The following is a 26,344-nucleotide window of genomic DNA, read 5'->3' as shown; positions in this document are numbered from 1 at the left end:
ATGACAATCCCTATACTTATCAATGACCATAGAAGGCCGTCCATTACCTGTTAATTTACAGTCACTAGTCAGATGAAATATAATGCACATACAAAACATCAACTATAAAGTTACTGTCGAGAATTTTCACAACGGCACTTGTCTTTCACCATCAAATAACGCTTCTTTAACAGTCGATACATGGTCATTTGTCGGTACCGTAAATTTACGGTCATTCGACCGTCGTTTTACAATGATTTTACAGTGATCACGAATCCGCCAGGGTTGATATATTTAAAGCAAATAAATATGATCGTCTTTTTTTATCGCGTAATGGTGGACTCTTTGGAAAGAAAAATTTGGAAAATTTTTGTCTTGCGTTATTTCTTATGTCTGCGTCATAGTCTAGGGGACATCCATTTATTACGTGAGCTATTTTTCGATCAGTTTAGACCCCTCCCCCCTTAGGTGAGATTTCGTAAGATTTGCCTGGACCCCCCCCCCCCCCTTACGTGAGATTGACGCTAAAAATATTTTAAACTAAATTTATTTTTACTATTCGCGAAGTTAATAAGCCGCTCAGGTATCCTATAGTTAATTTATTTAAGCTAAATATAATTCAAAGCAAAAAAAACGGATAAAAACAACACTTCTTTAAAATTTTTACTCAATCCATGGAGACTTGTGTACTTTTTCAGTGGAGATTATCGTACAACCCACATAAATGTCGCAGCAACAGTTGAATCAGCACAAAGCTACTTAGCGAAAGAAACAGTGAACACTAAAATAGTACTCATATCACATTAATAATAAACAAAGTATGTTCAATTCGTGCGGTGTTGCCGATTACCCACACGAGCAAATGAGCGCACTCACTTCGTTCGTGCGCTTAACTTTGTTCTCGTGGGCAATCGACAACTTACCGCACTAGTTGTACAATATACTATTTTCGAATATCTACAAAAAAATTGAATCAATCGATTTCAAAATCTGCTCAGCTCTAAAACTCAATAAAACGCGTCGATTGCCACCTTAATCATCTCAATCAGTCAATTCGTTTAAGAGATATCGTTGGAGAAAAAATGGCAAAAAACGTTTTTTTTTTTTAAAACAATGGCACACAAAAGTATTTTCGAGCTCGAAAATGTATTTACAACAATGTTTTCGAGCTCAAGGAGCTCGAAAATAGCGGGAAGTTTTCGGGCTGGCCCGCAGGCTCAACCGATAGACCGATTTTTTTCTTTGTTTTATTTCTCTCGGATTAAATGATTTTACTAGCCATTAGATTTATTTTAGCGGGCAAAATAAAAACTCAAAATAATTTTTTTTTTAATATCTGTAGTATTTTATATTTTTTGAAGTTGAGGTGAGATTTTCGATTATTCCCCCCTTGGTTTAAATGAGTTTTGGTGAGATTTCATTGGACCCCTCCCCCCCCCATTCTGAGCTCACGTAATTAATGGATGTCCCCCTGGGAGCATTCCACGATTTTTTTTATGATCAGTAACAGGCTAATATTTTCCGAGCGGCTTCATTCCTACAAGATGCCCAACTTTTAGGTAGATTTTTCTCAAATCTAACTATTGTATTTGTCCTCATGGTTGATGTTTCAAGGAATTTTGTCATATGGTGTTCATTCTGCATAACATATGCATTTCCCATTATAATACAATTTTGTCAGTTGTATTTTATTGTGAATAAGATAACCTGTCAATTTCACAGCTATTTTTTAATTTAAAAGTATTTCTTTTATTATTTATGATGTTTCAATTGTACCTGTTCGTCCTATTATTATAACTGGTCTTGCCATCGTTATAGCGATTACAATTATGATATCATATTAATTTAATTCTCTATACTTTGTTTACGTGGAGGTGAGTTTGGTCCATTACCTATAAAATGTTTTGTCAAATCAATTATCTGAAGTTCTCTATTGAAAATAGTCGTTGTCTTTTTTTACCCTCACTCTTAGAAAACGAACCTAATTTTATATCATGACGATACACCAACATGTATCACAAGATATGGATGTATGAAACTTTTTATATAGATTAATTGGGAAATCTACCTTCCACTTCGGCTGCCGAATGGCCTTTTTTACCTTACAACCATTCTGGGTATTAGCATATAATGTAGTGCGCAAGCGCCAATCATGTCATTTGGGCAATGGTAAAATTATCATTTGTAACAACAAAATTTTTTTTAATGAGGAGATTATTAATCATAGAACTCAGTTAAACGTTTGTCCTACAACGTAGCTGGTTTTATCACAGTGTCCTCCACTTCTCAACATGTGGCAATTATTAGAGGGAAAAAAATATTATTAACCAGCTCATTTTTCTCTAGTTGGTTACATAGAATTTATAACATTTGTTACGTTCTCGTAATATTTTATTGATTAAATAAATTGATGATTTTTATTAAATTAATTTTTTTGCAATATAACGGAAATCGGTTACGATAAAAGAGTCGCCGTGGCTCGCGGGTAGTCAAAACAGATGACGATGCATGAGACTCGGGCCACGACGATTCTCTCACAGGGAACCTGAGATACGGCGTCAACAATTCTTCAACTCTTTTGCTTTATTATATTTTTATAACGACAAAATAGTGAGTCCTTCGAGAGAGCTCATAGAGCTCGATCCTCTGCTCTCTATACAGTTAATAAACATAATTAATTCTAAATTAATTCAACCTTATTTTGGGGTGCCAATTGGCACCCCAATATTTTCACCTACACCATGACCTGCCGATTTTCCTACCATTCACCTGTTATAATAAATAATATCGAGTTGGAAACGGCATCGAAAATATTTAAATCGGAAATTAAATTAAAAAGTAATAATTAATAAAATAATCGATGACCAAGGCCCACCGGGGGTCTATTGACATCCTAACGAGGCCAAGCCTGGATAAAATTTAATAATTAAAAATTATTTTCATTTTTAATTAGTTTGGGGTAATTTTCAAAACGTAACACATTGAATAATCATATTGTCTTACAAATTAAGTGGCTCGTTTTTTTAGTCCAACACTTAAAAGTCGTCAATCCTACGGTGATACTTTTTTGATTAGTAACAAGCTAATTTTTATATTTTTCTTTTAAGAATAAAATATAGTACAAAATTCCACTACTATCCTACATAAAAAGTGACATATCATCACTGGAAATTAATCTACAAAAATATAAATACTATAACGTGCTTCAACATAAAAATATTTTTTGAAATTTTAGTAATAAATTCAAATTATGTTAATTATATTGAATTTCAATATATCTATATGATAATTTATACACCTTTCATATTTTAATCTAATGATTACCATAATTTTTAATAAATAAATAAGTAAATATATCAATAAATAAATGACTATATAACTATCTACCTTTCAGGATTATTGCATTCGAAAATTTGAAACAAACTTGAAACTGCGCTAATTTTGCGCATGCGTGAAAGAAGTATTACCAGTTCTGCTTCTTCCTTCTTTCTCTGTTTGACATAGACTTTGCCTATGCGCACTGTTCAAAAGAAATCACCCAGCACGTATAAAAATAACCTGAAATCTGTGGCCAATAGGAAAGTAGACATATTTTATTCTTTACACGTGTGATATTTGCAAATAACTATAAAACAATTGTATTTTAATAATACAAAAGTCGTTTTAATAATCCATTGCAATATAACTTTAAAATGTAATTTTATTATCTTTAACTTTTTTAATAAATTATATTTCATAAACAGTTTTAGTGGTCTCTTTTAGCCCTCATTGTATAAGAAATTTCAATAATCTTATTATCCCTCCGAATTTATTAGCGTATAGAAAATTTTGAGGGGCCCACTTTGCCCCCATATTTTTAAAGTTTTGAAAAATTTAAGGGGCACACTGTGCCCCCCTCCTTCCCTATTATTATATCAAAACGTTTTTTTTTATGATTCTTTTATTGATTTTTTTTTATTTCTTATAACTTTTGTAGGATTAGCGACACGTGCCCGTTTTTTTGTAGGACATTGCTATATTTAGGCACAGATTTAACTCACAAATCATATGATATTTTTGTCCTATAGTTACTGATCGGTAAAGTACTACCGCGGAATTGGCGACTTTTGAGTGTTGGAATAACAAAATGTGCCATTTAATTTGTAGGACAATATGATTATTCAATGTTATAAATTTTAAGTAATCAACTAGAGAAAAATGAGCTGGTTAATAATATTTTTTCCCCTCAAATAATTGCTACTTGTTGAGGAGTGGAGGACACTGTAATAAAACCGGAGTGAGGGCGCTACTGTGAAACTGAATGGTCGTGTTTGCGGTCTGCTCCGCTATTTTCGTGAAATTGCTCTGTATCTCATCGGTAATAAATTCAATGTAAAAGTCTAAAGTGTTAACAAACTACTGTGCTATCTTGAATGATTGTAGTTCTATTTACTAAAGCATCGTGAATCGTAAGTGTGTGATCTAAATACGACTCCAGGTGATAATTGAGGTTAGAGGTTCTACGCATGTTTTTATTTGCTGAGTTATTATTATTATGTCGGCATAACATACGGTATGTCCGAGGGCGACACCTGCCGGTCTGATTACCCACTAGCAAAGTGTGTTGAGTTGTTGGCTCCCGATAACACACGGACGAAAACCCCGGCATACCCGAACTCAGCGAAGAAGAGGGGGCGTGTGTCTAATGCTGTGCAGCTAAACGCCTGGGCTTCTTCTAACGCGGGAAACCAGCCGAAACTCGTCAACTTCTTATCACCGAACAATAGGAAACGATCCTATAAGGAGGTTGCCGTGGAGCCTTTCTTACACTCACCTCAAGCCTCCAAGAGACGTGCAATGGCAGGCACTGACGGTGCTCTAGACGATCTTGAACAGGTTGACATCCCTGACGAAATGGCTTGAATGGGTAAACTTTTTAACAACTTGAGTAAACAAAACAACGGGCACTTTAAAACACTGGAGACTGAAATTCAGGAAATCTCCACTAAGCATGATCTGACCATTAACCTGTTGAGAACAGACATCAATTCAGTATCTAAAGAAGTCTGGGACCTTAAGAAGGAAAACGAAGACCTCAAGAAAAGAATGTGTTCCCTAGAAAATGAGAATACAGTGAGTATGGGTCAGGCGAGTATACCTCCGAATTTTGTTAAATCACTTAATGATATGGCTGAAAGATTGGATAATTATGAGATGGAAAGTATAAGAAATAACCTAATCATAAATGGCATCGAGGCCACTCGGGAAAATCTCAAAAGCTCTGTTGACACACTGTTTCGCAACTCGCTTGGAGTTGATGTCTGCGCAAAGGAGGTCAAGCTGCTGAAAACTAATCCTAACGTAGTAAAAGTCCAACTCAACTCTGAGGAAAATAAGATGCTAATTCTAAAGGCTAAAGCGAAATTGAAGAACGACCAACGCACGGCGAGGATCTACATCAATCCTGATCTTACTAAAAATCAGCAAATAATAAACAAAAAGAACCGCGAATACGCGAAGAAGGCTAAAGAAGAAAGTAAAAAAGTAGTCATCAAGCATCAAGATGTCTCAATCGATAATAAATTGTATTGTTGGTCTCGCATCAGTAACCGGATGGAGGAAAAGGCTCCTAAAAACATGCGATCGTCGATACCAGTTCGTGGCAACCAGGGTTCTACAAGTCCCAAATCCACTGCTGCGGTTCTTGGAGGTAACAATCGATCTCGTGAGAGTCCTGCTAAAATTCACTATTTCTTGGGGTCTTTCCCACCTTCTGGAGGCTCAGAAACACTTCCGACTTCCTTGGTGGAATCTCAACTGCCAAAAAACTAGTTACCGATGTTGCAAACTATGAAATTCTTAGTATATGTTTTTTCAATATCAACGGCTTCATGAAATTCTCAAACTGTAAGCAATACTTAAGCTACGATGTAACATGTATCAACGAAACTCAGCTGATCTCTGCTCCGATGTTCTCCGCTTCACTATTCGACGGTCATGACAATTATTGGGTAAATGCTACCAAAGATCATACTGCGGGACGAGTAAGTGGGGGCCTAATGACGCTTGTAAATAAAAATAAATGGCGGTCGGAAGAAATCGCGTCATCTAAAGACTGGTCCTTTATTCTAGTCCAAATTAACGACAATCTTCGATTTATCGTGGGGTCACTGTACTCCGGCCCCACTGCCGACATCCAGAACACCTTAGCTAGGCTGAAACTTCTCCTCGATGATCTGCAGGTCAGCTTTGAGAATACCCCTATAGTTCTGGGTGGTGATTTAAACGCCAGAGTGGGTGATACTGAACCCATCCCTGACGAGCTGACCTTTGAGATCCAAGTATATAAAGACAGAAAAACCTGTGATGCTTTTGTAAACAACAGAGGCCGTACCCTCCGTCAATTTATGTCTGACATTAACTTCACACTCATCAATGGAAGAACTCGAAGTGACCACCCGGCGCAAGTGACATTCTGCAACCATAACGGCACGAGTGTGATAGACTTAATCTGGGTAAATCAAGCCATGCTACCTCTCATTCTTGACCTGCACTGTTCAAAAGTAGTTACCGGCTCTGATCACTTTCCAGTGGTTATAGATATTATGATTGGAAGCGTCGTACCTAAAATAACCAGCAGTAAAGCCTGCATAGACAAATATAAGTGGAATGTGGACACAGAAGACTCATATATCCTCTACTTGGCTGCCCTGGACAACATGATCTATACGGCAGAACGTGACTTAGACCGTAAAGCCTCTATCCTAATGGAGTTCATTAAGGAAGCAGCTGAGTGGAGGTGGAGGAAGTTGATCGGGAATTAACCTTTTCTGAACTCGAGAAATGTTTATCCAATCTAAAAAGTAACAAATCGCCTGGCCCAGACGGGGTTAGCAACGAATTCTATAAAAGTTTGCCATCCAATTGGAGGGCATGCTTGCTGGACCTCTACAACTGTATACTGTCCTCGGAACGTGTTCCGGACAACTGGGCCTCTGCATTTCTTCGCATGATCCACAAATCCGGCAATAAGCTGGACCCTGCTAACTACCGAGGCATTGCGTTGATCAATAACATTGTAAAAATATTTACAGAACTAATAAGATCCAGGCTGACATCATGGGCGGATAAAACAGGTGTTATTCCTGAATGCCAGATGGGTTTCAGGACTGGTAAAAGGTGCACAGAAGCTGCCTATGTGTTACTTTCGGCAATTCACTTTAGGCTGTGACAAGCATCAGCCACAGCCTATCTACTGTTCATTGATTTTAAGAGAGCCTTCGACTCAGTTCCTCATGATCTGCTTTGGGCTAAACTTTCTTCCTTGGGAATAAGCTCAAGAATCACCAACATACTAATAAGTCTTTACAGCCAGGCCTCAGTACAAGTCATTCAAAACTCCGAGGTCTCTGATAGATTCCCAGTCTCTGAAGGTGTATTACATGGTGAAACCCTCAGCCCGTTGCTCTTTAACCTGTTCCTGGCCGACTTCGAGAAGTTCTGCCATTCCCATGGTTGTACGGGTATCAACATCAATAATTTGATTGACCTATTAATCTTGCAGTATGCGGACGACACAGTCTTCCTCGCTAACAGCCCGAAAGAACTGTCTAAACTGCTGGTGGTTTTGGACAAGTACTGCGCCAAAAATCGGCTGGCTGTCAACACTAAAAAGACGAAAATCCTCGTAGCACGGGCTAATGGTAGAGTGAAAGCTTCTGACTTGTCAAGATTTGAATTTAAACGTGAAGTTATCGAGATCGTTAACTGCTATAACTACCTCGGAATCTGTATTACAAGCTCTGTAGTAGGACTGCGTGCCACGGAAGATAAAATTAAGAAGGCAAGAATTGCCTCCAACGTGGCTCTCTCTATACTGGCTCATGCTAAGAACAATGCTTGGGAGGCAGTTGTTAAACTTTTTGATGCGATTTTTGCCTCTACTTTACTCTACGCCATACCAGCCTGGGGCCTGTTGTACTTAGACAAACTGGACGTTGTACAGAATGAATATTATAAAAGAGCTCTAGGACTACCTAGGAACACCTCTAGCTCCTCCTTACGGATTGAGCTTAACCTAACAAAAATTAGAGTCAAGGCATGGACGATAATTTATAAGTTCTTCATAAAAATCATTGAGTCTGAACACAACAGCCTAACGAAAGCTTGCTTTCTCCGGCAATACGAACTGTGTGAGAATGCACACGGCCTAATTGGTGATGGGAGGTATAACTGGGCTTACCAGTTCAAGAAATTTATAATAGACATGGAGCTGCAGCATCTCTGGGGCACCTGGGATCCGGAAGGATGGAAGGCTGGTCTCAAGTTAGTCCGTTCCAAACTTGAGCAAGAGTCTGTGCAGGAAGACCTACTTGCACTCATGCAATCACCATCATCTCGGCTTCCTTCCTCGTGTCTTGCAAATAACAAAAATCAGCAATTATATCTCTGCTTGAACGCCCCCATGCTGCATAAGAGAATAATCGCGCAACTTCGACTCACAAACTCTTACATGTGCAACCTGAGTAGTAACAGAATTCACAAATTCCATCCAAAGCAGAGGTGTCCATCCTGCTTCACCGGGGACTTCGACTCAATCGAGCATTTCTTATACTTCTGTCTTGCCTACGCATTTCAACGAGAGAGGTTTCTTTACCCACTCAGGTGGTGGATGACAGCACAAGGATATTTAGACTGCGAAATCCTGAACGTGAGAAGTCACAGCACATGAACCTGCTGGTGAACTATGTTGTTGAATGCCTGAATCTTCGAGGGTGATCTATTAAATTTATCTAATTTATCTAAATTTCATGGTTTGCAACATCTCGAAATGATATACTGTGTTTTTGTGTTTATTTTTAATATTCTAAATTATTTTTTTTTTTTTTTTAAAGATTGTATCTATACCATTATGTTTGTATTTTATCTCATTTTAACTTGTTTTGTGCAATAATTCCTTCACTCTATGCTGTAAGAGTAATTATCTCTTTCTGTAAGCATTAATTAAATAAATAACTGTAATAAAACCAGCTACTTTGTGGGAAAAACGTTTAACTGAGTTCTATAATTAATAACCTCCTCAGTAAAAAAAAATTTTGTTGTTACAAATGATAATTTTACCATTGCCCAAATGACATGATTGGCGCTTGCGCACTACATTATATGCCATTACCGAGAACGGTTGTAAGGAAAAAAATTGGACGTCTTGTAGGAATGAAGCCGCTCGGAAAATATTAGCCTGTCACTAATCATAAAAAAAAATCGTGGAGGGCTCCTAGACTATAATACATGTAACTGTAAAATATTCATGTTAAAAATGCATCGAAACTAGAGATTTTAAGCTATGAAATATTTTGTTTTTAAACTCGATGCGATTATTATTCACAAAGTTACAGCCTGGCAAAAATCACTAAAAAATTTCTCGAATTATTCTGTTTTTTTGATTTTTGGCATGAGTGTAGTATAGTGACGAGTGTCATAATATTATGGGAATATTTCATATATATTATGAAACCGGTCCTCATGATGTTAGGATTTATTCGGACATGCAGCTAGGGCCTTTTTCAATGTGGATACGATTTATTCTACGTATAGTAATCATAACTATAATTCAATTACCATACGATATAGGCACTTTTACGATAATTATAGGAATTTTCCCTATAATTATGGAATTTTTCTCAGCAATCATGGGTGTATATCATATACTTATATGTAATTATAACTCTACTGTGTCAGGTTACATTGCCGAAGAAGCAGAGTTGGAGGTGGAGTAAGTGAGAGTATGTATTTCGAGTGAGAGATACAGGGAGTACATATGTGATGATAGTGTTGTGGTGGAGAGTTCAGTGTATAGAGTATATGTGTGCGGTAAGTGTGTTGAGAGTATGAGAGTAGGAGCACGTGTTTGGTCTGTTGTATGCTTTAGAGTGTATGTGTGATGGAGCGTGAATTTGACAAGGGATGTCTAGCTGTGTCGTGGATAGTGGTCAAGATAATACGCCTCCCAATCAGGGATAACGACTACGCCTAGACTTAGCTCTTGGGGTTGACGTAGTGATCATAGAGGAACAACTGAGATATCACCGCTCCTTCATGCTGGAGTTCGAAGTTAGTTGGGATACGTTTATGTTTATTTGGGATGGTAGGCCTTGTTTGCGATGCTCGAAAAAGACAAAAATTTGCTCACTTCGGATATAACGGGGAGAGACACTACAGGAGGTCCCTGAACCCTCGGCTTGTATGTGATGGGAGTGAGAATCCATAGAGAAGCTAGAGTCGCAGAGAAGAAGTAGAGCGTGTGAGTGAGTAGAGTGGAAGATTGGAGCGAGACAGTTGTGCGAATACCAGTGAATGAGATTATTAATTAATGAAACGGGACCTAACCCTTTTGGGCATACACGCGTTTCGTGACATCCCTATTTTCCACTATAATATTATAATAGAAAAATATGACCGCAAACTCATATTAGCTTGCCCTAGGATCAGTGATCAGATTAAAGATCCTTTTGTGTGTGGGTGCCTCACCAACAACCACTACGAGTCCATACCTCTCTTGGGCTCAACATTACTAATATCTTTGGAGATAAAGAGACTCTGGTTGAAGTGGGCTTGGAAATGCCTCCCGTGGTACTAATTTCCTGTAATGGTCGACATGTTGCATAGGTTAGTGGTGAGACGCAACTTCACCTCAGTACCCTCAAAAAGGTTTCTTCTACTTATAATCAAAAACATTTTAGACATGCTATTGCACAAACTTGCCCTCATCCATCACCACGTGATCTCTAATTTTCAAAATGTTTGGGTGCCATGATTATCAAGACAAATCACAGCAGGGTATTGCCCTTTCGGGCCGATAAATGAGATAGTTGAGTCTTAGAGTTGTTTGTGTACAAATGTACTAGAGAGTTGAGTTTGGAGTTTGATAGCGAGTGTTTGCGAGTCGGAGAGCCACCGAGGTGGATTTTGACCGCAGCCCTTGATTGATGTCGTTCTGGAGCTGATGGCTCTAGGTAGTGTGCTCTAGGAGCCGATTGTCGTGGTGTTTGCCGTTCTGGAGGTAGACCCTTGCGAGTTACCACATTATTTATTTATTTTTAAAGATTCCTATCGAAAGTTTATCAATTGTTCGAGACTCGTCGTTGTCGAGAGGTTCCCGACGTTATATTCAGGTATTTATTTGGCTGACGGCCTGGGAGGTCTAGACCGCGGGCCTTTTCGATCCTCAACATCCCTTCCGCGCCATATTTACGGTATTTCATTAAATTTCTTTTCAGCATACTGAGCGCACCAGGATATGCCGCTACCACTGCTCATGCCTCTCATCACCACGGGATTTAGATTTTAGGTTTTAATTTACGTGCATGTTTAGAGCAGTTGCCGATATTGGGGAAGTAAAAGTCAGCTGGCGTCCGTCAAGATTCGGAAAAGATGAAAGTGGTGACCGGTGGGCGAAGTGTAACTTGGTCTGACTTTGTTTTAAGTCCCGAATTTATTTTTTTCGAGTATTGGACCATTTATTCAGTGAATTTATGGTATTGAGTCTCAATATAATAAATCATAGCGTTACAATTTGGGAATTCATGTTATTTAGCATTAAGTATTAAAATATTACGTTACAACCGTGGGTGCATATATCATAAGCGTGATTGAAATAGTTGCTATAATATTCTCTCCATGTAGCAAATCATGAATAGTATTTTACACCAAACGATAATTATAATGATTAGTTCTTTAAATAAAACTAATATTTTTCCATTATTTGATAAACGATAATTAATAATTTCCAGTTAAAAAAGACCAAAATCTATTATTGACGTATTAAATACTATTTGCTTAAGGCAGATTACAAATTTTTTCAATTTTTGGACAAAAGTAGATTTTATTTACCTTTATCATTTCCCTGAAAATTTTGAGAATTCATACATAAGATTTAATTCACATATCCTAGTATAGGCTATAGTATGATGACTTGTTATCAATAAACAATTCCGATGGGTACATCTCATTCAATCCAATTCAAAACTACTAAAAATAAGTTCCCCCTAATTTTTTTTATCACAATCAAATTTTAAGAGCTTGTAGACGGTAAAAAGATAAAAGAATAACTACCGACTTGTTTGTTTTTATATTTTTCATAATACATACGTAAATGGATTAATCAAAAGCTTCCAAGAGTTATCGGAAAATGACTCTGGAGTAAGGAAAGTAAGGCACTCAGTATTGTATGGAAAAGAAAGATCAATAAGCTTATGATGAAGAAGAGTGTAATGAAGATCTCCAAGAAGAAATGCCGCTTTTGCTTGAACCGCTTCACCAAGAAGTCCATTGTAACTTCCATTGTTTTGTAACGTCCCCCACTTCGTAATTTCCACATTTTTAGGACGATAAAATATCGGTTTAAAACTTATTTTTTCAGCAATAATTCTTATCATCTACAACAAAAAAATTAATATTTTTTTTTCATTGTGCTATGTAGTAGAATATTTACCTCGAATTCTATCCCCAAAGCCTTCATACTATTGTTCAAATAGTTTTTATATAAGATTCTAGAATTCATTGTAATAGCTGGAATATGCTCGAAAATAGCCACTTTTAACGTGCTTCTCGACATATCTGTTGTTTTATCCACAAAATGGTTTTTACTATAACGGAATCGTCCGTTGTACCATGTGTCGACATAATAAGTTCTAACAAAATATTTACTACGAGTAGGATATTGAACGGTTTCAAGATTAAACCATTCGTAGTTTATCTTCTTTCCCGATTGTGATCTGAGTGTGCTAAATCGTCTAATGAAAATAACATTTATTACTCTATTCCATAAGTATTTCATGTCAGGATAAAAAAGTCTTGAATCGTGCATGAGAAGGAAAGAGCCCCGTGTATTTAACAATCTTTCTCTGAAATGTTGTTAAATTTTTATTTAAATAAATTAAAAATTCATAATACATACAACGAAAATACCCTGATTAAAAAGTGCGATTGATGATGATAAAACATGTTTTAATCGGTTGAAATTATAACGTTCACTACTATTTTCCACAACCCACGGCGGAGTGTGGTGTGTGCAAAATAGCCGTTATGGCCTACTGATGGTAAAAACTGAAAATAAAAATAATAAACAAAACAAAATGTCCTTTGGAGATGCCCACAATCCCCACTGGACACACAGCTCTTCTCAGGCTGGATTGGAAAACTGAATTGGGCGCCAGTTCGTGTACCCCCATGAACAAAATTTACTCAATAATACAATAAGAAATGAAAATGAAAATGAAATAATAAAAATCAGAGAGCAGTTTCAGATCAAGGAAAAGGATAGCAAGAAAGAGATAGTAAACAATAAATAAGCAATAAAATTAAATAAATCCCAGGTTGGTAGCCGTTCATCAACCCAATATATTTTAAATTATAACATTATTCCCATCGGGCATTAACAAAAAAACAATAATGCAATTAATAATAATTCAATTCAACATAAAAACTCTTAACCAATGGTCAAGTAACGCAAACTAATAATTGTAAAAATTTTACGGCTTGTTATCACTCGCATGTGATAGCAATTAGATATAAACAATTATAAATGATACGGTTGCGCACTCCAAATATAATTTAAACACAAGTTAGAATTAAACAATACGCATAACTAATTTAATACGTTAAACAATTGTAAATATTCACCGTAGTTATTAAAATGATCGCTAATAATAATTTATTAAAATAAATATGTAAATGGTCGCTGATACTAATAATAAATATCTCCGGCAAAATAATGAATACTCACAAACAATATTCTCGCAATAAATCACCAGTGTTCAAATAATAATAATCAAATAATTGTAAATAATCAACGCAAAATTATAAAAAATGACCACAAATGATAGTTACACCAATGTAAATATTTAACGCAAATAATAATTGATCACTGATAATAATATAACATATTCAACTCAAAAATAATACAGAATCACTGGTGATATATAATTGTAAAATATTTAACTCAAAATAATAAGAATAATCGCAAATACTGTGTACATACAGGTAGATATTTACCGCAAGATAATAATTAAACACAAGTAATATTGTCACAATAACTCCCAAGTGTTCACAGATAATATATAAGTAGTGGTAAATATTTACCGCAAACAATAATATATTCTTAATAATATTCAAAAACTATGATGAATAATAAATGTAAATATTGTTAATTATTTACCATCATACCATATGAGCAGTCACCAATAATTACTCAACAATAAAAATAATAAATTTTAGTTTTCAAGTTTTGGATAAACGTTTACCGCTGGGATAAACAAGTATGCAAGTATATATATATACGTTGGACTTTACGAATAAGTATTGTGCTCTCTCTCACTCACACTCGTGAGATATACAAATGGCAGCCAACGCGGGAACAAATTACACGCCAATGTATAAAGCACAAAGGTACTTACAGTCTTCGTTGTAATATGAAATGCGTACAGGTTTCATTGGTATATTACTCGATCAGCAACGATTATTGCACCAAAACCCAAAGATACAATTTTTATTGCCAAATGGCCAATAAACTTCATAATTATTCTATAATTGCCAAATGGCGTCTCAATAAAATTATTTAACAACGGCAACAGGCACACACCCTGCTCTTACAACAGATTATCCACGTCTGACCACGGCAGCACGTGTTTCTCACGCCGGCACCTCGGCTGACGCCATTTTATGCTCTGTCTCACTCTAACCAATGGAAAAATATACCTGTCGCATGTTAATTTTTACAACACAGCAACGTAATGCATGATTTGTTGTCGTGTAATTTGGCCCATTCCTGACGTTGAATGACCATCCGTACATTTCAGAATCAACTATTAACATGATTTTCAGACAAATCCCGCATTGATTTATTCATAACAATAGTAAATTTATTTAAAATAAATAAATTTACCGATGCCAACTGTTGCGTTGATGCGCATGCGTTAACCAACCAAAATAATCATAAGCATATGAATAAATGCGCAATTATTCATCCCAGCGTCTATAAAATCCATTTATATGTTTATAAAAATCAGTAAATTTTACTGATTCCGCTGCAATTTACATCTGAGAAATCAAACAAATAATAAAGATACAGTAATTAAAATAAAATAATACATGAAATAATAATAATAATAATAATAATAATAATAATAACCCTTTGCATTGGGTTAACTCCCCAATGTGAAGTAAACTGAGTCCAAGATAATCCTGAACATAGAAGTGCTCCCCACAACCGGCCCTTCCCGAATGAGGGCTACCCACTAGCTGGGCAGAGCACCGAGATTCCGAATGATGACGACCTTGGCGAACAACGGACTGCATTTAGGTGGACGAAGGAATTACGAGCCGATCTCCTGATGTGCTATAATAACAGTGAACCGGAGCGGAAAGGTTATATTGCTAGGATGCATGCTCTCTGAAGCGATATGCACCCTAACCATAGCCATTTTTCACAACAACATCTGCGTGATTATGCCTCTCATCTCCGGCGAACACGAAAATCAATGTTGAATAACAGACGGCTATCTCACCGTCTGTTTTTTCCGGTATAGCTACATCAGGAGAGACGCCGTTCTTCCGAAGACGCCAAAAATGATTTTGACACACGGCAAGTATGTATCTCTAAAAAGATACACTACCCAAAACATCTACTTGACACGGAAAACCACGAGCTATTGACTCGGATTCAGGAGGATTCTCCTCTACTCACCATCAATCAAGCTGTCTATGATGCTGCTTCCTCACTCTTACCTCCGGCAAGAAATAATACTTCTTCTCCTGAGGCTAAGATGAGACGGCGCATTGGTCAGCTTTCACTGAAGATTGACGATCTCCGGAAACATGTCCCCCGCATTCAGTGTGTGATTGAGTACGTGAATGCTCGTAAAGCATTTACGCCTAAAGTCCGCCGCATTGCGGCTGGACTACGATATCAACATCACACACTGAATAAGGAGAATCTTCTTAACATCAAAGAAGGTTCCCTTAACAGTTTGCGGGCTCTGGTGACTGCTAAGAAGTCACTGGAGAAAAAGCTGAAGCGGCTTATCGATAACTCTTTGTTTCGGTTAAGTCCTTCACACTTTCTGACACCTAAGACATCTGTTTCCGGCGATCCTCTATCTATCGAGCGAGTAGAGGCTTTCTGGTCCGAGTTGTATGGTGATCAACCGAACGTGAATCGTGACACTCCAGCTCTCAACGACTTCGAGGCATTTTGTCGCCACCACCAAAACGACAATGCTGATGAGAGCCCTGAAGTCAGCGTGGAAGAGGTTCGTTTGGCTCTGAATAATGGTAAGAACTGGGCTGCTCCGGGTCCGGATGGCATCAACTTATTTTGGTGGAAGAAACTTACTTCTACCCATAGTCATCTGGCCCGGATATTTACAGCGTTTATCAGAGGCAACGAACCTATTCCGTGCTGGCTTGTAGAAGGGCAAACCGTGCTCATCCCTAAAAAAGGTGACTTGTCCGACCCAAAGAACTACAGGCCTATCACCTGTTTGAATGCGGTTTATAAGATTTTCACAAAAATCTTGAACAATCGCATTCTGCAGGAGATAAATCCTGTATGGCAGCAGATATACAAACAGCGTGGCAGTAAAAGAGGCCTGCCAGGTTGCAAAGAGAATCTGTTAGTAGATCGTTGTGTCATTCAAGACGCGGTCTACTATCAGCGCAACCTGTCAATGGCCTGGATTGACTACCGTAAGGCATTTGATTCAACATCTCATGAGCTCATTCTCTTTTTGCTCAAATGCCTTGGGGTCAATCGCGATACAGTGGGATGCATACAGCGTACGATGCAACTTTGGCGAACACGGTTCCACATATCATGTGGCAACTACAAACGTGTGACCGCAGTTGTACAGTATAAACGAGGTGTCTTCCAGGGAGATTTCTTGAACCCTCTACTGTTTTGCATCTCACTGCTGCCGATATCTGTTGCGCTACGCCGTACCCGTGGATACTTAGTGGGCCCACCAACTGATCGGAAATATTCGATCACTCACTTACTCTACATGGATGATCTGAAGGTATATGCTCCTGATGAGGAACACCTTCAGACAACCTTGAATATCGAAGGGGAGTATACACGGGATGTCGGCATGGCTTTTGGGTTGGACAAGTGCGCAGTCGTTCATCTGGTAAAGGGTAAGTGCTCTGATTTGCGTGAAGATATCGAGTTAGTAGATGGGAGCGTCATTGACCATCTTGACGCCGAAGAGTCGTACAAATATCTAGGGATTGACGGGAGTCCTATGCAGGACGTCTCGAAAATCAAAACGACTCTCTGCAGCGAGTATGGGCGGAGACTCCGAAAAATCTGGTCATCAGAACTTTCCGGGAAAAATAAAGAAAAGAGCTTAGAGATCTCGATATCAAGACACGCAAAGTCATGAACATCAATCGGAACATGCACCTTAAGTCCTCAGTCACCAAATTATACCTTTCCCGGTACATCGGAGGGAGAGGTTACAGAGCTTGGAGTGTCTACATGATCGTTTGGTTTTGGGCCTAACATACAAAGTTGTCAATTTCACAGCCGATGAGAACGACTTCCTTATGCAGATTGTTCATAGTTATGAGAATCTGCAGAAGGGAACGTTCTTATATAAGGCAGCAAGGTACGCGGCAAAATCCCTCGGTCTCGGAAGAGTAAACTCTCTTATTGAACTCCCTAAGGAGGAATTTAAGAGTGTCGTCAGGAATGCTGAGCAGCAAAAACTGCTCAGTACACACATGGACAAGTCCATGCACAGCGTGTTCTTTAAACACGTGCGTGATCATGGCTTGTCCACCCAGCTGACGTTTTCCTTCCTTAAGTCAGCTGGCCTGATGTCCGAGACCGAAGGATATATTTTTGCCTGCCAAGATGGTGTGATCAATACCCTCAAATACCATGCAGAAGTACTCCAGATGCAGCTACCCGACACTTTGTGCGGGGTGTGTAATCAACATCCTGAGACGCTTATGCATCTCTTGTCAGCATGTCCTGTGCTGGCAAGAAGTGCATACATCCAGCGTCATAATGCTGCTCTGCGAGTACTTTATTACCATCTAAGACATACGCACGGTATCGACAAAACACCAGTGCTGCCTTACCTGCCAGGAGATATTCCGCAAGTTGTTGAGAATGGCCGTTGCCGTATTTACTGGAACGTGCCATTCGCAACAACTCGGAAAATAGATCACAACAAACCTGATATTGTGCTCTTCGATAAAACCACTCGAGACAGTCATCGACTTCTCAGCACCTGCTGAGTATAACATCACGGTTAAAGAAGAGTACAAACACGAGATATATCAGGATCTCCTGTTCGAAATTGGCAAACTTCACCCAGGTTACCGCGTCAAACTTGTCGTCCTCATTGTTGGCGTCCTAGGAGGGATGAAGCAGTCGTTTGTGTCTGCACTAGCTAGAATACCAACTTGTTCAGCGCATAACCCCCTGAGCAATTAACTAAAAAATAATAATAATAATAATAATTGAGACGTGGAAGCAGCGTGTGCTGCCATCTGTTGCCCCCTCCCGACCTAATGCGAAGATGCCGCGATATTTAAATATCGTGATAAATAAACTCATGAATCGGTTTGAATTGTAAAATACTGAATAATCTTTTTGTGATTAGAAATTATCAAATGTTAAAAACCATAATGATTATGAGTATTAAAGATGATTAAATTTTTAATCGTTTTCAATCATCACAAATCGTATTTTCTAATTAGGGTAAAGGCAAAATTGAAAACCTTTCTGCGTATTGTAAAAAATCAATCACTTGAAGTCCATTAGCAATAAGAATGATGTAGTTATCACAACCAGAATTTTTACTATTTTTTAAAATAGTTTTAACTGCCAGTTGAGGTGGACTAAATTCTTCACTTTCACGTATTAAAATCTATATCAAGTTATATTTAGTAAAAAAATTTGTTTGCCAATATTGTCTTAATTTTTATTTACACTGTAATAAGGTAATAGAAGATTTTCATCCTCATTGTATTGAATCAAATGTTGATAAAAAGGATCAAATACGTATACAATACATTTACTTCGTTCAGATATTTCTTCTATCATGATATTGATCGCGTTTCTTAATGGCTCTTTTGTTTGCTCGTAACATTTTCGAAGCTTCAAGCTAAGTTGATAAGTTATATGTTCATCAAATTTAAATTTAAATAAATAGTTCTTTATCAGTTTACCTATCATTGGCTGCAATGAGCTGAAAAATTATGAAAAGTCTTAACATAATATCGAAAGTATACTTATATTTCTTTAAAACTGTATCTATGATTGCTAAAACTAAAATAGCTCCCGAAAGTAATACTAACATTATTACTTCCATGATATTGATTCTAAATTATTTAAAGTGCATTTAGCTACATAAGTGATGAATTTGATTAAAGAAACTCCGTAGTATTGCATAGAAATCGATTCATTAAAATCTCAATGAGTATACTGAAGTCAATTGAATTCTAAAGTTCAAGCCAAAATCAATCACTGATAAATTACTATCATTTCTGTTTTCATTGATTAGTTTTAAGTACATCTTGTGTATACTAGGGTGGTCGTTAGAAATTAAATTTTCTCAGGCACCCCATAAAAAGCTTCTTTTTAGTGAAAAAATACGGGGGGAATTTGGTTTTTTCGTTTTAAGTAAAAAGAACATGTGCCGGAGGACGATCAAAGTTCATTTTTCGATACAATCGCGGTTATTTTTAAATAACTCACGAAATATGCAGATTAAAGGAAAAAGTCATAATAACAATTTTGTAGGAAATTATCCCAGGTAGAAAATTGTCTTAGTCGGACAAGTTTGAAACTTCAGAATAACTTTATTCTAGCTTAACATCTAAATCTTGTTTTGAAAGCTTCATTCTAGGTTGTTATTAGAATGAATCCTATGACAAGTCTTTAGAGTGTAACTAACCTTCAAATATACCTTTCTGTTAGCATTTTTTCCACGCGTATGATAAGATTTGTTTTAAGCTTGGATTCTAAACTTAGAACTACCTTATCTGCTAACATTACTCCAAGCGTACATTGAAAACTGAAGTTTGAGGTTAATTAGGAGTTTGCGTTATTGTTTATAAGTGATAAATGAGATCAATTTTATTTGCAACATATATAAAGAAAAATATTTACTAAGTAAGTAAGTTTTAATTTTTTAATTTATTGAATCACAAGTTATTAATGCTCATAATAAAAAAATTTGAATTTTTTAGAACGTCGTTACACTACAAGCATAAAACTGATTACGTTATATATTACTGTTAAAGCGATGAATGACAACTATAGAAAAACATTTACTCTTTTATATTTCTAAAATATATATAACACTATACATTTAATGCCCAATATCTGATGTTTGTGTGCAGAAAAAAAAATAGAGTATTTTTCTTTGTAAACATGTTTTCAAACTTAAATAACCAAATCTATTCTAGCTAAGAATAAGATATATTTTTAACCTTATAGTAAGCTCAATTGTCACTGTTTATGCATGCTAAAACTGCAAGCTTTATGTTAGCGATCCAAAGCGTTACCAACTAGCCTTGAGTTAATTATAGTTTGTTAGCTAATTTTAGGCTAAAACTAATGAAATTAGCTTAATACAAGCTAATTCAACTGATTACTTTCTACCTGGGAAATTCTTGACAAAAAAAGTAAAGTTCATTTTTTTTTTATAAAACGTGTACTGATGAAGATATTTTTAAAAAAACTTTTCTAGATCTTATTAATTGGGCATTTTAAGGATAACGAATGTTAAAAATAACGATTTTTCTTAAATATAGACAACTTCGTAACTCGTAACATATCAATCATTAATGCTTGTCACAGTTTCTATATACTTAAAAAAATCCCTGATTAAAAAAAAAGTATTTGACAGGATTAAAAAAATTTATATCCTTATGAATGTTATCGAGTCCTGAAAATATGATTCAGAAGGATTTAACATGATTCAAATTTTTTTATTCTGTTAAATACTATTTAATCCTGAAAACATGATTTAACAGGATTTGAACTGTTAAATACTGTCAAATGCTTGTAAATCCTTAAAATATGATTAATTAGGATTTGAGATGATTGAAAATTTTAAAAACTACCAAATACTTCTAAATCCTAAAAATATGATTCATAATGATTGAAGATGATTGAAAATTTCGAATACTTTCAAATACTTCTAAATCCTAAAAATATGATTCATAATGATTTAAGATGATTGAAAATTTCGAATACTTTCAAATACTTCTAAATCCTAAAAATATGATTCATAATAATATAAGGCGACTCAAAATTTTGAATACTATTCAGTAATTTTTCATTCTAGAAATAAGATGTAAAAAGATTTAAGATAATTGGAAATTCGAAACACTCTATATAGTATATATACCCGGGAAAAAAATTTAATATATAATTATATAAAATTTTATATAAATGCTCAAATAAAAGGAGATATGAGTTTTGGTTTGATCTATTTTTATATAGTTACATCTAATTTTATATAATTATATATAACTTTATGAAGTAATATATACAATAATTGTCATGACTAAAAAAAAAAAAAATAATTCCACCGACTCATGGTCTTGAACCCGGGTCCTGCGAGTCTGAAGTCTGATGTGTTATCCACAGTGCAGTATTACACACTTGACAAGAGGTGTTGATTGTATTAATTTGAATTTAAATGAACTTGAGAAAATTAAAGACATCAATAAATAATTGATTCTGTTATTAGCATTGTAGTAAATTATATTATTGTTCATAGAGTCAAGAGACCATTAGCGGTATACCCACTAATGTCAGGGCGATCATGACTTCTTTTGGTAAATTAAAAAAAATCAGAAGTTGAAATTTTCTCAACTTAACTAAAATTTTTTTAATTTTTAGATTTCAGTTTTTGATAACTTAATTCTTTGTTGAAACTTCAAAATTTTTTTGCTGTCATCCTGTTTTTGGTCTTGTTAATGTAATTCTAAGAAATTTGAAAAAAGTTTGTATACTTTCTAACATTTCTGAATGCGGTAAATCAAAAATTTTTTAGACTTTAAAAAATTTTATCAATCATTGTAAAATCAGTTATTCCGAATAATATCTTACATTATTCGATCATATCTAAATTATTTGAAAAAATGTTATGATTTCACCCGCACAGCTTAATATTCACTCAGAAATTCCCATTAGATAGAATTTCTTAAAACTCAATTATATAAAATTTTATATAATTATATAAAATTATATAAAAAATTCTAGACTGAAAGTATAAATATGTATTATTATATCTAAAATAATAGAATTATATATATTTATATAAAATTACATATTTAAATATATGATTATAGATATTTTTATATTTATTAAATTAGAAAGATTTATATAATTACATATAAATATATATAGTGTTATCTAAGACTATATATGAATTTATATAATTATATATATTTATATATAATTATTAGGGTGGTCTTTAAAAATTAAATTTTCTCTGGCACTCCATAGAAAGCTTTTTTTTAGTGAAAAAATACGTGAGGAATTTAGTTTTTTCGTTTTAAATAAAAAGGACACGTGTCGAAGGACGATCAAAGTTTATTTTTCGATACAATCGCGGTTTTTTTCAAATATCTCATGAAATATGCAGATCAGGGAGAAAAACCACAGAAACAATTTTGTAGGAAATTAAATTCTTGACAAAAAAGGTCACGTTCATTTCTTTAATAAAATGTGTGTTTATGAAGATATTTTAAAAAAACTTTTTTAGATCTCAATTTATCTTGTTTTTGTGGGATTCCATTTAAATATAGTGGAAACCTAAACATGCAAACCTCTCAATAAGACAATTTATAGATAAATTGAGAAAAATATAGATAGCCCGAACTGGGAATCGAACCCAGACCAATTCGGTATCGCGCCGAGTGCTCTATCAGTTGAGCTATCCGGCACTATACTATATTCCATTCAATTTGATCTATAACTTATTGAGCCACACCGTCCATCGTACGGTAATACACCATTTTTATATAGTGGAAACCTAAACATGCAAACATGCAAACAAGTCTTGAAAACAAGAAAAAAAAAATTTTTAGAACAAATTTATATAAAATTATATAGAGTTTCATATAATTATGTATAATTATATCTAATTACATAGAATTTTGTTTCCTGTGCTCAAATACTTTTTTATTTCATAAAATCACGATTAAAAATACTTGTTAGAGATGAAAACTTTTTAACTTCCCGCTGAGAAAATTAAAAAATTTTAAAAATCGTGGTTATTGTTTTTATTTCGTTTTTGGAAAATAGAGTTTTCATCAGATCTCGATGTTTTGAGGTCCTAGGAAGCTTCCCTGACTATCCCCACGATGGTGTCTGTCTGCCTGTGTGTGTGTGTGTGTTTGTTTGTAAGTTATCGTTATCAAAAGAAAGCCGAAAAGTTTTTTTTTGAATTACTCCGAAATTCCTAGCTCGATCGATCAATTAAAACTTGAAAATTCTTTGTGCGGCTTAAAAAACTACGTCGGATCCCGCCAATCGCGTGAAAATCAGCTCATTCCTTCAAATAATTTCTTCGCTCAAGCAAACAATTCTTCGTTCGACCAAATTTTGATTTTGTTCAAGAAATTTTCAGTCTTCCTTTGAATTTTGTTGGCTTCAAAAAATTTACATTTGAGTCAAAGTTTTATTTCTTTCTGTGCAGTTGGATTCTTTTATAATTGGAAAAAATAATTGAATTTAAAAATTATTTTAGGCTATAAAAGTAACCAACAAAATCAGCAAATTTTATGTTTATTGAAATCATTATAAAATCAGCAAAAAATAATGAAATTTAGACATTATTTTACGATTTACAGGAATGGAACAGAATTGAAAAATTTCAAGTATAATCGAATCTTTTTATATCCTATGAAAATCATTAAATTGAGACGATATTTTAGAATTTAATAGTATATTCGACAAAATAAAAAATTTAAATTATAGTTTAATTCTTCGATGTCCCCAAAAAATGATAGGATTTAGAAATTATGTTAAGATTAAAAAATATTCTACAGAATTCAGAAATTTGAATACGATTTAAAACATATTATGTATATCCGAAGAAGATAATTAAATTAAGACATTGTTCCAGGATTGAAAAGTATTCAATACAAACAGAATTTCAAATACTGCTTCAATTTTTTTATATAATAAATAGATAAGAAAATAAAAACATTATTTCAGGATTAACAAGTATTTAATAGCATATCAAAAATTTTAAATACAGGTTAATTCCTTTTATATCCTAGAATGATAATGAAAGAAGAACATCATTTCATTATTACAAGTATTCGATAGGATCAAAAATTTTAAATGCTAGCTGAATCCTTTTATATCCTAAAAAGATAATGAAATAAAAACATTGTTTCAGGATCGAAAAGTATTTAACAGAAACGAAAATTTTTAATACTGATTAAATCCATTTATATCCTGAAAAGATAATTAAATAAAAAAATTATTTCAGGATTATAAAGTATTCGATAGCATCAAAAATTTCAAATGCTAGTCGAATCCTATTATATCCTGAAAAAATATTGAAATGGAAACATTATTTCAGGATTAAAAAGTATTCAATAGCATTAAAAATTTCAAATACTGATTAAATCCGTTTATATCCTTAAAAGATAACGGAATGAAAACATTATTTCAGGATTAAAAAGTAGTCAATAGCATTAAAAATTTTAAATTCTGGTTGAATCCGTTTATATCCTCAAAAGGTTATGAAATAAAAAAATTATTTCAGGATTAAAAGTATTCGGTAGCATTAGAAATTTTAAATGATAGTTAAATCCTTTTATATCCTAAAAAGATAACGAAATAAAAACATTACTTCAGGATTAAAAAGTATTCAATAACATTAGAAATTTCAAAGACTGGTTAAATCCATTTAAATCCTAAAAAGATAACGAAATAAAAAAATTTTTTCAGGATTAAAAAGTATTCGGCAGCATAAGAAATTTTAAATACTGGTTAAATCCTTCTATATCCTGAAAAGGTTATGAAATAAAAAAATTATTCCAGGCTTAAGAAGTATTCGGTGGCATTAGAAATTTTAAATGATAGTTGAATCCTTTTATATCCTAAAAAGGTTATGAAATAAAAAAATTATTTCAGGATTAAAAAGTATTCGGTAGCATTAGAAATTTCAAATACTGGTTAAATCCGTTTAAATCCTAAAAAGATAACGGAATGAAAACATTATTCAAGGATTAAAAAGTATTCGATAGCATTAGCAATTTAAAATACTGGTTAAATTCTTCTATATCCTAAAAAGGTTATGAAATAAAAAAATTATTTCAGGATTAAAAAGTATTAGGTAGCATTAGAAATTTTAAATGCTAGTTGAATCCTTTTATATCCTAAAAAAAAAACGAAATAAAAACATTATTTCAGGATTAAAAAGTATTCAATAGAATTAGAAATTTTGAATGCTAGTTAAAGCCTTTCAAATCCTTCTACTCCTTTCGATTATTTTAGTATTAAAAAGTATTTAATATGATTAATCGTGAATTTTGATGCAGGATTTACAGTATTTAGCAGGATTTGAAAGTATTTAAATTTTAATCCTGTCAAATACATTTTTTAATCAGGGATGTTATTTTCGAAATTTGTAATTTTTAAAACGCTCAATTCATCAGATCAAAAAAGTTTTTTCAAAATATCTTCATAAATACACGTTTTATTAAAAAAATTGAAATCACCTTTTTTGTCAAGAACTCAATTTCCTATAAAATTGTTTATATGACTTTTTCCTTTCATCTGCATATTTCATGAGATTTAAAAAAAAAAACCGCGATTGTATCGAAAAATGAACTTCGATCGTCCTTTGGCACGTGTTCTTTTTACTTAAACCGAAAAAACCAAATTCCCTCCGTATTTTTTCACTTAAGTGAAGCTTTTTATGGGGTGCCTGAGAAAATTCAATTTTTAACAACCACCCTAATGTATACTATAGTATTGTAATGTTATATTGTACTAAGGGATGGCCGCAAGAAGCTCTGACTTCATGACCAATTAAATAAAAAATAGTAATAATAATAATAATAATATCACAGTCAATTGATATATTTTACTTATTCTAATTAATCAATTCCGTTTTGTTGCAGTAACTGTAGATATGAAGCTGCTAAAAATCACAGAATTGATCCGTGATATTCCAAATGGAGGACCATTAGGAGTATTTAGAAAACGAGCAAGTTTTGATTGGAAAAAACTGAAATTAAATATTTTTGGTGTTGATTATCTTGAGTATCATGTATTATCATTTAATATTCATATTACCTATTTTATTTTATCTATAAAATTCATGTAATTTGTCTGTAT

General features: G+C 34.3%; 2 protein-coding genes across 3 annotated transcripts in view; one reads left to right on the top strand and one right to left on the bottom strand.

The window, feature by feature from the left end:
• The window catches only part of LOC130672204 (peroxisomal acyl-coenzyme A oxidase 3-like), a 169,910-nt gene that overhangs the window by 101,040 nt on the left and 42,526 nt on the right, over window positions 1-26,344 (top strand). Inside the window, exons 1-2 of one of the 2 annotated variants that reach the window (XM_057476616.1) lie at window positions 20,019-20,140; window positions 26,128-26,276. In XM_057476616.1, the coding sequence (XP_057332599.1) occupies window positions 26,139-26,276 (138 nt within the window). In that variant the 5' untranslated portion in view covers window positions 20,019-20,140; window positions 26,128-26,138. Of the gene's footprint in view, window positions 1-20,018; window positions 20,141-26,127; window positions 26,277-26,344 lie in introns of those variants that run through there. The other variant, XM_057476614.1, reaches the window with a different exon arrangement.
• On the bottom strand, window positions 11,933-18,864 carry LOC130672207 (uncharacterized). Its single transcript, XM_057476622.1, has 3 exons — window positions 18,745-18,864; window positions 12,449-12,860; window positions 11,933-12,392 (listed from the first exon to the last, which is right to left on the bottom strand). Exons 2-3 carry the CDS (start codon window positions 12,821-12,823, stop codon window positions 12,093-12,095), a joined length of 675 nt encoding a protein of 224 aa, XP_057332605.1. The 5' UTR covers window positions 12,824-12,860; window positions 18,745-18,864; the 3' UTR covers window positions 11,933-12,092.

This window comes from Microplitis mediator, chromosome 7 (assembly GCF_029852145.1).
Source record: "Microplitis mediator isolate UGA2020A chromosome 7, iyMicMedi2.1, whole genome shotgun sequence".
Classification (NCBI taxonomy): Eukaryota; Metazoa; Arthropoda; class Insecta; order Hymenoptera; family Braconidae; genus Microplitis; species Microplitis mediator.
The sequence above is the reverse complement of the archived record's forward strand: the minus strand, read 5'-3'. Positions and strand labels throughout refer to the sequence as shown.